This window comes from Ciconia boyciana, chromosome 1, assembly GCF_034638445.1.
Source record: "Ciconia boyciana chromosome 1, ASM3463844v1, whole genome shotgun sequence".
In the NCBI taxonomy this organism is placed as follows: Eukaryota; Metazoa; Chordata; class Aves; order Ciconiiformes; family Ciconiidae; genus Ciconia; species Ciconia boyciana.
In genome coordinates this window covers 147,924,903-147,939,853 of record NC_132934.1, presented here as the reverse complement: position 1 = coordinate 147,939,853, position 14,951 = coordinate 147,924,903, and the positions used below count along the sequence as shown (strand labels likewise).

At 41.4% G+C, this 14,951-nt stretch overlaps 1 protein-coding gene across 1 annotated transcript in view; it reads left to right on the top strand.

The window, feature by feature from the left end:
- AFF3 (ALF transcription elongation factor 3) overlaps positions 1 to 14,951 on the top strand; it is a 278,904-nt gene that overhangs the window by 257,209 nt on the left and 6,744 nt on the right. The window contains exons 15-17 of the mRNA XM_072855188.1: positions 8,035 to 8,098; positions 10,807 to 10,943; positions 12,954 to 13,025. Of these exons, the coding sequence (XP_072711289.1) occupies positions 8,035 to 8,098; positions 10,807 to 10,943; positions 12,954 to 13,025 (273 nt within the window). The remainder of the gene's footprint in view (positions 1 to 8,034; positions 8,099 to 10,806; positions 10,944 to 12,953; positions 13,026 to 14,951) is intronic.

Sequence of the window (14,951 nt, the reverse complement as noted above, 5' to 3'; positions counted from 1 at the left end):
CCTCTTGAGAATTCAAGGTTCGATACCATGGTATTTTAAAACAATATAAATCTGGACTGCTGTGGTCCTGCCCTCTCTCCCTAGGTGTCTGACTGTAAAGGCTTTCACCCCACCTGCGAATGAAATTAGTTGATTTCATAGAATCATAGAATCATAGAATCATTAAGGTTGGAAAAGACCTCTAAGATCATCTAGTCCAACTGCCAACCCAACACTTCCATGCCTACTAAACCATGCCCGAAGTGCCACGTCTACACGTTTTTTGAACTCCTCCAGGGATGGTGACTCCACCACCTCTCTGGGCAGCCTGTTCCAATGCTTGACAACACTTTCACTAAAGAAATTTTTCCTAATATCCAATCTAAATGTGCCCTGATGCAACTTGAGGTCATTTCCTCTCCTCCTATCGCTTGTTACTTGGGAGAAGAGACCGACCCCCACCTCACTACAACCTCCTTTCAGGTAGTTGTAGAGAACGATAAGGTCCCCCCTCAGCCTTTGCTTCTCCAGACTAAACAACCCCAGTTCCCTCAGCCGTTCCCCATCAGCCTTGTGCTCTAGACCCTTCACCAGCTTTGTTGCCCTTCTCTGGACACGCTCCAGCATCTCAATGTCTCTCTTGTAGTGAGGGGCCCAAAACTGAACACAGTATTCGAGGTGCGGCCTCACCAGTGCCGAGTACAGGGGGACGATCACTTCCCTAGTCCTGCTGGCCACACTATTCCTGACACAAGCCAGGATGCTGTTGGCTTTCTTGGCCACCTGGGCACACTGCTGGCTCATATTCAGCTGGCTGTCGACCAACACCCCCAGGTCCTTTTCCGCCAGGCAGCTTTCCAGCTGCTCTGCCCCAAGCCTGTAGCGTTGCATGGGGTTGTTGTGACCCAAGTGCAGGACCTGGCACTTGGCCTTGTTAAACCTCAAGATATTTCAGAATATCTATTTAACATACATTGAAAGAGACACAATTGTGGTGCAAGGATGTAATGTTTTCTCCTTCTGCTTTTAATACAGGAGCTCAAGTCCCTATTGTTAATACTTCTTTCATTCCTCTCTCTTTGCTTGTACTGTTTGCCCTTGCATTTTTTAGTCTAGATATTGATTTCACATGGATATCTTCAAGTCAAGAATCTGGGTCATGCCCAGAAATTTGTAGTGGATTTTGACTCTTTCTCATGGTCTCTTGTATTTCACTACATTGACATGGTTAGTCTGGGGGATTTTGCATTTTTGCCAAAATAGAAGTCTCCGCTTATTTTATCCTTGTTCATTCATTTAAATTAGGTGCCAGGCTTTAATTTTGTCTGCTGTTTTTTGCAACAGTAACTCCCTCTCTAGTGTCTGTACTATTCATCTATTCATCTAATCTAAGATTATAACCTTGTATATATAACCTAACTATAACCTTGTTATACTAAGCCCAACAAGATAGTAGTTGTGTAGTTGTGTGATTGAGTAAATTTTTCTTACGTTTGACCTGACTCCAACCAGATTGTTTGTTCCTGTCTTTCTGAAATGCCTATGGCATTATCATTTAAATGGGTCACAAATACTCTCTCTGCCCTCTCCACTTGTATGCTCCTCTGCTGAACTTCCCAGACCTGCTGGGTCTGCCATAGTGCGCATGAGACTCCCATAACTGGGTACCTACCTTGTACAGTGCCATGGGCTCTCCCTCACCCTGTGCCACCATGTGTGCCATGCCCCAGACACAGCAGTGCCATGTCCCATAAAAAAGCATTTATTTTAAGTTGTGGAATGGGCAGGAGGCCATGATACATCAGGGGAGAACGCTACTTTGTATAGTAATACCTTCTCCCCAGCTTCAGCTCTGTCCTTTACCCTCAAGACGACCATCCTTATCTGTGACCCATCATGTCAGACATGCTCCTGACACATGTCCCAGTATGAAACAGCAAACAGGCAGGGCTGCAGACACCTACCTTTCACTTTACGTGGTTTTCTTCTCTTACAGGATTTTATTCTCTTCTTGGACTGAAAGTTTAGGGCCTACTGGCACAGCTTCAAAGCTGGACATGGGCTAACCCTGGCTACCCTAGTTTCTTCTGATTTTCCCCTAGCTCTGACCAAATTTTAAAGTCGCTTATTTTGCTGTTCTTCTCCCTTCCAGCACACTCACTTTTTTAGGGTCTAGATTACCAAAGTTGTGAAACTGGTCCTATATTTAGAATTATGATTTAAGCTGCTTTTATTATGTGCAATTGTTGTACACTGAGGAAGTACTACTTTGTTTTTTCATAACACTTCAGCAGCATTATCTCTGAAGGGTATTAAAATATGCACTTGGCTACATTTATGATGTTTAATTGAACTTTTATTAGGTTTTTTTAATGTATCCTCATAAAGCACCATACCACAGTAAGAAATAATGTACAAGTGGTAGATTATGTAAATGAAGCAGAAAATGCTATAGTTTAGTATTTAGTTCATATAAAATATAAAAATTAGATGAAAAATGTGGTTTTGAATGCAGTTATAATTAAAATTGTATATTGGAATCTAAGCTACACCGTACTCTGTAAGTACCAGCGGTTGTGCTGAGTTCCAAGGAGATTTTGTTGCAGTAGATGCTGATAAATTACTGTACGAAGTAAGGCTTTTATTGATTCACTTTGTTTGATTCTCTTCCCTTTTTTTACTGCATGAGTTTACATTTTTGCAATTATCTGCTAAACTGGAATAAATTAAATTCAGAGAAGGCAGCAAAAGACAAAGGTGGCAGAGATGCGCTGTAATGGCATAGAGCTAAACAGGATGAGAGAAACAGATACACAGACAAGCATTTCACCTGGGTAATGGTAACACCACTCTTAGGAGCTCAACAGCCCAGAAATTCTGAAAGGCTGCTTCTGGAAGGGAGTAATTACCATGCCCGCAGCCATCTCACCTCACGCTGGGATCCCGCGCAACACAACAAGCAATGGAAATGCTGTCTTTCCTGCTGGTTTTTGACAAGCTCCCAGAGAAAGTGGTGGCAAGGCGAGCGAGGGAAATTCTGGACAGTAGCGAATTGTTAGATAAATTTCATCCTGGATTCAGCCACAGCCATGCTACTGAGGCTGCCCTTGTCAAAGTCATAAATGGTTTGAATGCTGCTGCTGAAAAGGAAGCCTGGCCTTGTTTGTACTATCAGATCTAGCCACGGGGGGGTTATTCTGTAAAAGGCTGGATTCTGTTGCAGTGCCTAGGTGACTGGCTAGTGTTGACTGAGAATGTGTTGAACTGGTTCCAGCAGTACTTGATTGCTTTCCCCAATCAACATAGTAGGGTAAATTCTCCTCGAGAGCAGGCAGTTTCACATAATGACACTTGATCCCAGGGAGAATTCACCAGAAACCTGACTTAGTTGGCACTGATGCTTTACGCTCTTTCTCTTGCCTTTCAGAGAGATATATGAGATGCATTAGAGCAGTGTATTAGAACTCCTTTTTGGCTTTGTTGAAGAGGACTGTATTTCTAAAAGTACCAACAATCAGATATTCAGAAACAAAAGACTTTCTTGTGCAGTCAAGATTATTAATAGAGATAAAACACTTGTTTGTACCTGTTAATTTGAAGTCAGACTTCTCTTTAATTTTTTTTTTTTTTTAAGAGGCCTGAATTCTGTTTGTAAATCTGGAGTGACAGTGCTGACACCAATAGATGCATACAGTTGTAAATAACTTAAGAGGAGAATCTGACTCAATTGTCTGAAAACCAGAAGTCACTGAATAACTTTTCATGGGACTTCAGTTTACATTCATAACCAGTAAGCCTAACAAGGAGACTCCAGCGCTTCTTCTGCTATTCTCATCCACTCCAGTTCAACCAGCAGACTGGTACCATTTTAATCCTGTAGAAACTTTCTCTATTCTCTGGCTTCTTAGGCTGTAGCAAGGCTGAGATCTGCAGAGAGATGGCAAACCTTAGACCAAAGACCTGAAAAGGAGTTTAGCTACAGATCTTTCTGAATCTTGTCAGTGGGAAAACAGATTTGCTTCTCCTCAAGATGCCTCTCATCAATAACATATAGTATCTGAAATTAGCATCCAGTGAGATTACCTGCAGATTCTCCAGTCTGAGATTATCACCAGTGTAACTAAATAGGCCAAGCTGCAGAGGAAATTTGGATGAACTTTCACATTTGTAACAGATATGGGTTCTTGGTCACTATAACTTAAGGGTCTGTAAAATCAGAATACGATTAATCTCTTGTGAACTTCATAGATACGAAATATGCAGTATGCAAAAGAGCTATCCTGAGTAATTAATTTATGCATCAGCTTTCTCATGTGTTTTCATATGTCCATGAGCTGAGGTAACCTGCTATCTTCAAGGAGCCTATAGAACAGGGTTTTTTTTCTATTTTTTTACTTCATAGCATAATAATTTAAACTAGTATACTGGATTTAAAAAGATAAATGATGTTCATGTGCAGTGGGGGCCTAAACAAAACTGAATCTGAAACCTTTCTTTCTTATTAAAAAATCAGAAAATAATTAAATCCAAGCACATCCTTATTTTATTACTAAAATGATATAAGAAATGTATGCAATGTACATAAACATATATTAAATCTATAGGACATTTCAGCTTTCCATTTTCACCCAACATGCGCATTAGTTATCTGAATAGGAAGTTTATTAACATGCAGTGATAAATTGAAGAACAGTATTTCATAGATGGCATAAAGAGATCAGAATTTGACTTGGCGTGTTTATTAACACTATTGAACAAGCTCTGTTTAAGAAACTAGAAGAAAACATACCCTATCCGTTTTTTCCTAATTAATCTTAATTTCTGTTAGGCATGCCCTGATTTGTAAATCAATCTTGTATTTTTCCTATGGAAATACCTAAACATTCACATTGAGAATATATATGCTTTGCTTTAAAATGGCCTTTCAATAGTTTCTTTTTTATATTAGACTTCCCAAAAAACAATTGGATGTAGTATAAACCGATGACTTCAGTTTTTGCACCTTGCATTATGGTTAACCACCCCATAGCAGGGCCCTCAAAGCAGGCTTCTTGGTTCAGTAGTGTGCATGCCTCTTGCTAACACCCTCGTTGCTAATCATAACTCGGGAGAATAAATCCTGCTACAAGTTGAAAAGCATTTTACAATTAACTTACAAATAAGCACATCATAATTACATTGTGTTGTTTCACTTTGTTTTTACAACCTCTTACCATGCTTCAAACAAGCAAATTAGACATATAGTGCTGCGTGATATATGGGAGGGAATGTTGCAAAGGTCATATTTTAATGACCTCAGTTTGAAAGGATCATGTAAAGGTTCATCACTTTGATCATTTCAGAGAGATGAGACCACTGTTTTGTTGATTTGTTCTGCTTTGCTTTGCTTTTTGGCACTTCATAGTAAACCATCTTACCTAGGTCATTGCACAAGACAAAGAGAGACGGGACTTAACATTTTTTTAAGAATTCTTTCAATGGTTCTGAAAACATAGTTATTTTTCTATATCAAGCTAACGCTCTTTCAGTGTCTAATATTTCTTAATTGACCAAGACCAAATCCAGATGGTTCATATTATTAAGATAATGTTAGCATCTTGCTGGCCACAGGAAGTATTTGCAGCTGCAGTAGCTTATGAGATACTGGGACACAAACCTGTCTTTGGTCCCCTTTCTGACCTACTGGCTAGAGTAAGCTGGGGGGGGAATTCCACTCTGAGGGAGAATAATATTTTAAAGAAAGTTGCCGCAAAGGAACTGTTTTTCTTCATATCAACAAGCTTTTTAGGGCAGAGGTCATTCAAAATTAGCCAGATCTTGAATTTTATTTCCATCTAGTAATATTTAGCCTTCCTTCTCTTCAAAATAAGGTTGACTAACCTTCCATGATGCAACTAAATGTCCTTGAAACTGTGTGCACATAAGTAGAAGGAAACGGACTAACTAAATGCACTGCCAAAAAGCCTTATGGTCTCAAGGAAATATATATGGTGGTCCTCTTCTGTCAAGGGGCTCTCCCTTGCCCCCACTGAGCTCAGTTATGGATCTGAGCATGGTCTTACTGCTATCAGCAAGAAGTTTTGACTCATCCATCCCACTGACTTCAGTTGTTAGATCTGTATTTTCTCTGACTTACACAAAACGTTTTTTTAAACAAGTGTGCTGAGAAATCCCAATTTCAAAAAAACTACTTGGGATTGTGTACTGGTTTGGGCTGGGATAGAGTTAGTTTTCTTCATAGCCGCTTGTATGGTGCTGTGTTTTGGATTTGTGACCAAAACAGTATTGATGACACAGGGATGTTTTAGCTATTGCTGAGCAGTGCTCACACAGCCTCAAGGCCTTTTCTGCTTCTCACCCCACCCCACCAGCGAGTAGGCTGGGGTGCACAAGAAGCTGGGAGGGGACACAGCCAGGACAGCTGACCCCAACTGACCAGAGGGATATCCCACACCATAGGACATCGTGCTCAGCAATAAAAGCTGGGGGAAGAAGGAGAAAGGGAGGACATTCGGAGTGATGATGTTTGTCTTCCCAAGTCACTGTTAAGTATGATGAAGCCCTGCTTTCCTGGAGATGGCTGAACATCTGCCTGCCGATGGAAAGCAGTGAATGAATTCCTTATTCTGCTTTGCTTTACCTATTAGTCTGTCTTTATCTCAACCCCCGAGTTATCTCACTTTTATCCTTCTGATTCTCTCCCCCATCCTGCTGAGGAGAGTGAGTGAGCGGCTGGGTGGGGCTGAGCTGCCTACGGGGGTTAACCTACAACAGATTGCTGAGTGGCAATAATACCATATCATTTACAACACCAAGCACTTAAAAGCATGAATGGTAAAAACATCAGAATTCATACTCTGACTACTCAGGAATATCTCATTTTCATTAGATAAGGGCAAAGGGATGACACTGTAACGAATACTAAGAAAACTATTTTGCAAGGCAAAACTTCCTTCTCTGAGAGAGACAAAGATATGGGAGTAACCACAGTATGAGCTGAGAAGAACCAGGACATGTTCTAGCTGAGTAGAGAAAGAAAGCAGCCATCTCCTATGTATATGAGACTGGAAGAATCTGCAGGGTCAGGAAATGTGAAGACTTTTATGAGAGGCAACGACTGAAGATGCAAGGTTATGGCCTGAAACGACATGGCAAATGTAGTTTCTCCACAGTGACTGAGAAAGGTGCAATAGGGAGGGCTTGTGGGAGGAGCTGAAGAGATTTGCTTCAGCCATGAGGAGCTCACTGAGGTGGTGACCAGACATTGCCAAGGAGACATCAGTTTGTGTTTTCAGTTTGAATGGAAGTGGATAAGTCTGAATCAGAAACAGACTTGTGAATTTCAGCACAGAGACAGCAGTCGAATTTGTGCCCTGCAGTCAGTAGGTCAGGTAGGTTAAGGAAGGGATGGAGTCTCTGAGATCTGTTTGGAGAAATCAATGGAGAAACTGGCAGGAGCAACACCAGTGGAATTGTAGCAGGCGACCCAGCACCGAGTTGGAGATGAACTCCAGGCAGCAGAAGTAAACAGCGCTCTCAGCATGCTTATAGATAAGAGGGAGAAGGGGGATGAGATGGTAGTTGTGGAGGCAAGCAGGTTCGATGTGTGTTTTCAAAGTGGAGAGATTAAGCACACATTTGTTTTGAGAGGAGGGAGAAGCCAAAGCAAATGACAATGTACAGAGAAGAGTAGAAAAAGAGGTAAGCAAGCACCAGGGAGAGGAGGAGACAGAATAACTTGTTCCGCTTAACGCTTGCATCTGTTTTGCAGATCAAAACTGCACTAATTTGGGAAGCAGTTTATATAATCCATAAAAACACATTTTATTAGCTTTTTCTTGCTTTGAATCACTGACTTCTAAAGAATGAGAACAGCCATAAATGCTATTGTCTCCACAGGCAGCAATTTGGAAATAGAAGATGCATGGTTACATGATAAGTGTATTTTCTTCATAAAAAATGTTTGCAAATCAGGTTTAAAATAAGGGAAAAATAACTTGAAAATATTCTGCACTTCAGAAAATAATAAAATATCTTCTTATTTTCCCCTGGTAGGCCACGCAATGCAGATTACTTTATGCAGGAAGCTAAACGGAAGAAGCATAAAGCAGATGCAATGGTGAGAACATTTCTTTCCAGTTATGTTGCTCCAAATTATTTTTGTAATGCAGTTTCTTCATCAGTGCAGTATTGCTGGGGTAATTATAAAATCTAATAATAATTATAAAATTATTATAAAATAATAATTATAAAATTATAAGGATGGCTAGGCTTGTTAAATTAAGAAATGTTTATATAATCAAATGTTCATAGCCCAATAAACTATGACTTAACAAATAATGACTTACTGAGATAAAGGCCTGGATAAATAAAACTTTCCATTTATTCCTTTGCTTTAATTAGTCACTGTAGTAATGAAGGCTGCGTAAGGGATCCACATACCTATCTTCTCAGTTTAACTAGCTGGCTAGGTCCTATAATTGTATCCCCACATTTGGTCTGGTGGCTGAGGTATTTGTACTTTATTTAAAGAGCTTTGGCTCTTCAGTGCCAAAAGAATCCTGGTTTCATGGCAGACCTCTCCTAACACAGTCAGAAGCACACAAGGAATCTGTGTAACCCTGGAGAAACACCTTGCACACAAAGGGCTCGCAACAAACAGAATCTTGGCCCTGGCTGTGACCTGTCTAAAAATGTAGCTGGTGAGACCCTCTTGAAAAAGGGGAATATGAGGTTATGTGGAGCACTATAGAGATGCTTGTCTTTCCAAACAACTGGGTACAACAAAGCACGCAGTGCTCCAGGAGAGCTCCTCTTAGCCATCTCTCAGCTTTCTCCAAGGCTACGTTTGTCCAGCACTATGAATAAGCTAGCACAGCCTTAAAAACATTAGGCCTCTGGGATGGCAGATGCAATATATGGGGTGGGACCATGCATTAATATGGCTGTCTTGCAGGTGGGAGTAGCTGCCATCCTGCCTTGCTCTGTCAGACAGACACCTCGTTGTCCCAGCAGCAGGAAAGAAGAAAGGTAGCTCAGAGCTGCTGTTTCCTCACCTCTTTTTCTCAGCTGTGCAGAATGTAAAAAGGCCAAGGAAGCAGAAGCAGGCCCTTAATTTAGGACACTAACACCGAGGTTTACACTTTCCCTGAGTTTATTAGCACAAATTTCCATGGTTTATTCAGTTCTGTATTACTCTAAAGTGAGTCTTAAATCAGAAAATATTGTGGAGAAGTACAAATAGTGCATTTTAGTGTGTTGCTTTAAACAGAAAGGAAAAAATCACTTAATATGCAAAGGAAATTCTTAGCCTGAAGAGAAATGTTTTTATGGTAGACTCCCAGAAACAGGAGGTGCAAGCATTATTCTCTGCTCTGCCACAAGTTTCCTGCATGAGAGTCGCTTAGGCACAGTTTCAATAGCTTCCCATCAGTGTTAGGTGATTGAAACATCCTTCACATTCAGCTTTGGTACACAGTGGACCAGCACCTTACTCACACCTTGTGAATCACTCTTTGCAGGTACTTCCTCTCCCCCGTGTAGGGATCCTGGAGGAATTGCCATATTGCCAAAGTGCCTTCAGGCACTTTGAATCACCTTGCTGGGCTCGATACCTCCTAATGTTAGGCAATACCTAACATAGGCACTTAGAGTGAGCAGCCTGAAAATTGCTCTAAGTCTCCCTGCTCCTTAGTCCCCCATCTGTGAAACTGGGATAATAGCACTTCCACCCGCACAAGAGCGTCAGGGAGAGAAATATAATAAAAAGTTCGTGAAGTTCTCTGGTATGATCGCAATGGGAGTCATATAAGAACCTAAAATAGATTGAAGCCAGTGTGCCATTCCAAAGTTACTATTTAAAATCTTTATCCCTTGGAAAAGAATAAGGTCCATTAACCTTTCACTGTGTGCATCAGATTTCAACCAAATGCATCCAGTCCATTAATGGGCTTTATGTACCGCAGGAGTTCTGACTGAAGAAAAGAGAAGTCAGGACAGAGAGGTATTAGTATGATTCATCTCTATCCACATCAAAAATGAAATTCTGAGAGCAGATAAGTGGTATGTAAGTGTACATATATGAACATTATGTGCACATTTGCATATACACCATTGTTGAGGACGTACATGTACGTATATCTGTATAAGTACACAAATACACACACACAGATTCAAAGAACTACTGAAAATAGCAGAAGAAATGGGGCAAGGAAGAAGGATGGCAGGAGAAGCTGAGGGAACAGAGCAGTCCCTGAAAGAGGAGGAGGATATAGAAAGCAAATTCCTGACAAGAGGAGTGTGGTCAAGCAGTGCTGAAAATGGTAGGGATAAAGAAGACATGAGAACAGAGATGAGCCTTTGAATCAGAGAGTTAGTAGTCAAAGTATTATTTCTGATTCTCTTAGTTCACGATAATCATTACCTTTCTTTGTTGAGTGATGAAAAATTACATTTGCAAACATATGTGAAACCCTTTTTAATGAAAGCTGGAACAGAAGGCCTGATGAGTTTGTGGAATTTCCAGCACTGGAAGAGCTTTGACAAAGATCTGTCAGGAATGTCCTAGGCAGAGCTGATCCTTCTTTGGACACAAGAGTGTGGACCAAATAACATTTTGTAGCCTTTTTCAGCTCTACTTTCTGTATCTTATGATTTTCACTGATGCACAGGGTTTGATGGGTTTTAGCTTTCTCACAGGAAAATTTGTGAATCTGAAGACATACCAACTTGCATCAAGTTTACAATCGATGTTGAGAAAATCCCATCAAATGTAACCATATCTTGATGATTACACTATTTCTCTGTGTCCTTATTTTTTCCCTCTAGGTGGAAAAGTTTGGAAAGGCACTGAATTATGCAGAAGCAGCACTATCGTTTATTGAGTGTGGAAATGCAATGGAACAAGGCCCAATGGAATCTAAATCCCCTTATACAATGTATTCAGAAACAGTTGAACTCATCAGGTAGGAAGGGAGGAGATGACCTCAGGGGTTACTCTGTTTGTGCAAACATGCTCATCTACATTATCACATAAATCCCTAGATACAGTACAAGGGGAGAACTGAGGTCCTCCCAAGTGCCTGGTCAGTCGTATGTAATATGTATCTATTATCTGTGATTTCTATGGAAATTAAATGAGGAAACTGTGTAGAATGCAAAAAAAAAAAACCAAACAAACAACAAAAAAACACCAAAGCTTTTCATATTACTTGAGTTGCAGATGACTTCAAGAGTTTCATGGTATAAGTCCCGTGCTACTCAAAAGGGAAAAATAATAATACATAATACCAAAAGATTCTCATGGAGTGCTAGTTTGCAAAATGTTGCAACATGTTTAAGACTGCGGTTTAATGGTTACCTGAAAGAAGATGTGAACAGTGATAGAAAAATGGACACTCAAGGTCCATTTGGTGTGTATGCTCCTACTGTAGCCAGTGGAGTCCCAAAAGCAGTCCAGCTCACACTAAAGCAGACCCCTACATTTAGTCACCTTCATGGCTCTCCAAACAGGACAGTCTAGAACTCAGTCCCACCCTCAGTCCCTATGAAGAAAGTTTGTCTCTTCGGTCCTTTTCTCCTTTATAGTTGGTACTAATAGTTAACATTATTGACAGTGTCTGTAGAGAACACAAAGGTCAAAATCAGCCCAGCAGCTAAGCGACTCCGCAAGACAGCGACCCCAGCCACACTAGCAGAGAAAACTGCAGTCAGTGACCATGGCATCATTCCTCAGGACAGTCAACCACACAGCTCTTGTCAGGACTAAGTTCATAGGAAGTAAAACATTTTAATTTTTAATCATATTCATAATGGAGCAAAGCTTCTAAAGCAATTGCATTCTTTTGGACTTAGTGTTGATGCATTTTCTCACATGTTAACAATTCCATTGGCATTTTATTCCACTTAGGGCTGTCTTCTATGCATTTCAGTGGATTGAGGCCAGCTTTCTAACTGGAAGGTTATTAAACAAAATCAAATATTTTTTTCAGTAATAGTACATCCCATCTCTGCAATTCTTCCCTTCTTTTTTTCAAAAGCCAGAAAGCTTGCTCTTTGCCTGCCCTGTCTTTTCTCATGATAGTAAATATATGGTCCTAACTCTGGAAATGAATTTTGCTTGCAGATCCCTAGCTTTCAATAATGTGTGTAGCTGTGGTTGTGTTGTAGTGCGAATTGCTGTTGATCTCACTTGCTGCAGCTCAGAAAAATAAGTGGTTTACTAGGCATGCCTGTTGAAACAAAACATTCATACCAAATCTTTGCACAGGTATCAGGATTAAAGTTTGAACGCAAAGATAAAAAAAAGCACAAGCAGCTAATTATGGGGAACAGGTATTTTTCTGGAAGTGAGCCCAGAGGTGCTGTGTGTTGTCCTAACCTTGTCCATTGTTCAGGTATTCAGCTGGAAGCTGAGATTTCCAGAAACTAATTTGTGATTGCATAGCACATACATTCTTGAAACAGCAGTGCTACCTCTGGATGTTTAATATTTATAGAATTTGAATGTAATGTCATACGAGCAAAAATAGCTCTGAGCCACATGTTCCCCCCTCTGCCGTGCTCTGCTTGGAGGAGCAGATCTGGGTAGACACGCTCAGAACTGGCAGGGTGAGGGCAGCACCAGCTTCAAGGCAGGCTGTCTGCCTTCAAACGCTGTGAAAATCTTTCTGCGTGACCTCTGTGTAACTGGGTCTCCACAGCAGCAGAGGTTATTTTGGTAGGACAGCATCACCTCGCCAGCTCGGCTCCCCTCTGGACTGACGGCTGTTCAAGGAACTTACCGCTGTTTACAGAGTGCAGGAAGGCAGTGCTAATGGCAAAATAGCTCTGAAACACAACCAGAAAAAGCACAGGTAACTTAAGCAAATATGTATAAGGGAGCAGATCAAATGACATCGGCCAGCTTAGCTCTCTGATCAGTAATATAAAGCTGTCGCAGTTAACTCACATTGGCTTTTTTCCTTTTGCTTAAGGTATGCAGTGCGACTAAAAACCCACTCAGGCCCCAACGCCACGCCAGAAGACAAACAGCTGGCAGCATTATGGTTAGTAGATCAAGATTTCCTCAAAAGGCTTCTTTTCTGCAGTGAGCCAGTTCTTGAAAAATCAGATTCTGGATGCAGCCAGATAGGATTATGTTGTCTATTGAAATTAAGAGAATACTTTCTGCTCCGGGAAGGTCCAGCCCTTGTATCACTGTACCAGGTCTGCGTTCTGTCTCTGTAAATAAGCGATTCATACTTATTGACTGTGACAGGTCAGCTATGGTACGTCAGCGTAATTAATTTTTAAATGCCTGATGGTTTGTTGTTTTTATGAGTGATGTACTTTTGTACCAATAGCTCGGTAATTTCTTTTGTGGCTGACATTTTAGGCTCAATAATCATAAATTATATTTACATTATATGAAGGGAGATACAGTCATGGTGATAATTAAGCCTCTTGGATTACCTTCTAAATTGAGATTTCTAGATATATACGCACGCACCTTAGATTCTATAGGATGGTTGCTAGTAAAATACTAAAATGGTATTAAAATCAAATTTCAATTTAATATCTATGTAGTAATACATAAAATACCTATTACATGGTTACTGATTCTCAGTAAGTGGACATTTACAATCAGCAAGTGTGTTTTTAACATCTATTAACCATCTGTTAAAAATCCAAATTAAATGCATCTTTAGCCTCCATAAATAAGGAGTCCTAATTAATCATTTGTATAAAAAAGAACAAAATATTCCGAGGTGCCTTTTTTTTTTTTTAAATGCCCTTTCTTTGTCACGGGTTTGCCGTGCCATCGGGAGGAGCACGGAATGCATTCACGGTAATCGCTTTAAAAACGCTTAGGTGGGAAAACGACTAAAGAACGGTTAAAAAAAAAATAAAATAAAGCCATATTACGAAGGGTTGCTCAGAACTGCCGGAGCGCTTCGGTGTGCGCAGAACCGCGTCCAAATTGAGGGACCCGCTGCATCTGTTTCAGCAGAAAGGTCAGCTCGAGGGAAAGCAGCCGGTGCCTTCTCTGGCGATGAATAGCCATCCTAACTCACCGGCTGCCAGCCAGCAGATGAGCTGACACCATTTGCATATGCGCTGTACCTGTGAAGGTGACAGAGTGAGAGTTATGGTGACTGCGAGGCCACCGCATCCCCTGGCAGCTCCCCGCGCCCGCCGGGCAGGCTGCCAGGCAGCCGGCGCAGCCGGCTCCGCTTCTCCTAAGGAGAGACTGTCCTCCAGCGGCCACAAGCAGAAATTCACCTTCTGCCTTCAGGAACAGGCTGAGGGATTTTGGTTTCTCAAAAGCCATTTCCTAATTCGAGGGGTTTGCCGAGGTTTGGGCAGCTCCCGGGCGCGGGGAGATGGGGAGCGCTCTGCTCCTCCAAACTCAAGGCACCTTCTGGTGCTTCAGGTTGGCTCCGAGGCTAATACTGCTTCTTAACAATAAGGCCTCTGCTGCCAAAGGAAAAGCAAAACGCACCGGATTTTTGCTTTGAAAGCTGTGTTACCGAGGGGCGATCCCACACTTGCCGATCAAAAAGCTTGCTGGGAAGAGGTGGTGGTGATTCTTGATTTGGAAAATAGATCAGTGCACCTAAAGCCAATAGCGAAGAAAAGAGTTTGCATGTCCTGAATGCTGATTATCAGTTATTGTGATGTATAATTATAGCTAATAGCTATTGCTCTCATTTAATTACATAGCATTAAAGGTGTGCAGCTCTCTGCAGACTAACGAGGAGCACGGGGTCAGACAGTTCCAGTAGAGCACGTTGAGTTTTTCAGCCCACTGTTGGTTTCCTCAGGGAACAAATCAGGCAGGTGGCCTAGGAATAGCCTCCAGGCTCCCACACCATCTCCGTTCTGGTTCCCCACAGAGGATTTTGGACAGTGAAACCTGGGCAGGTCCAAGGTTTCCCTGTTTCCCAGCTGTCTCCAGCTGCTGGAAGAGACCACCAGGTAGACACAAAATA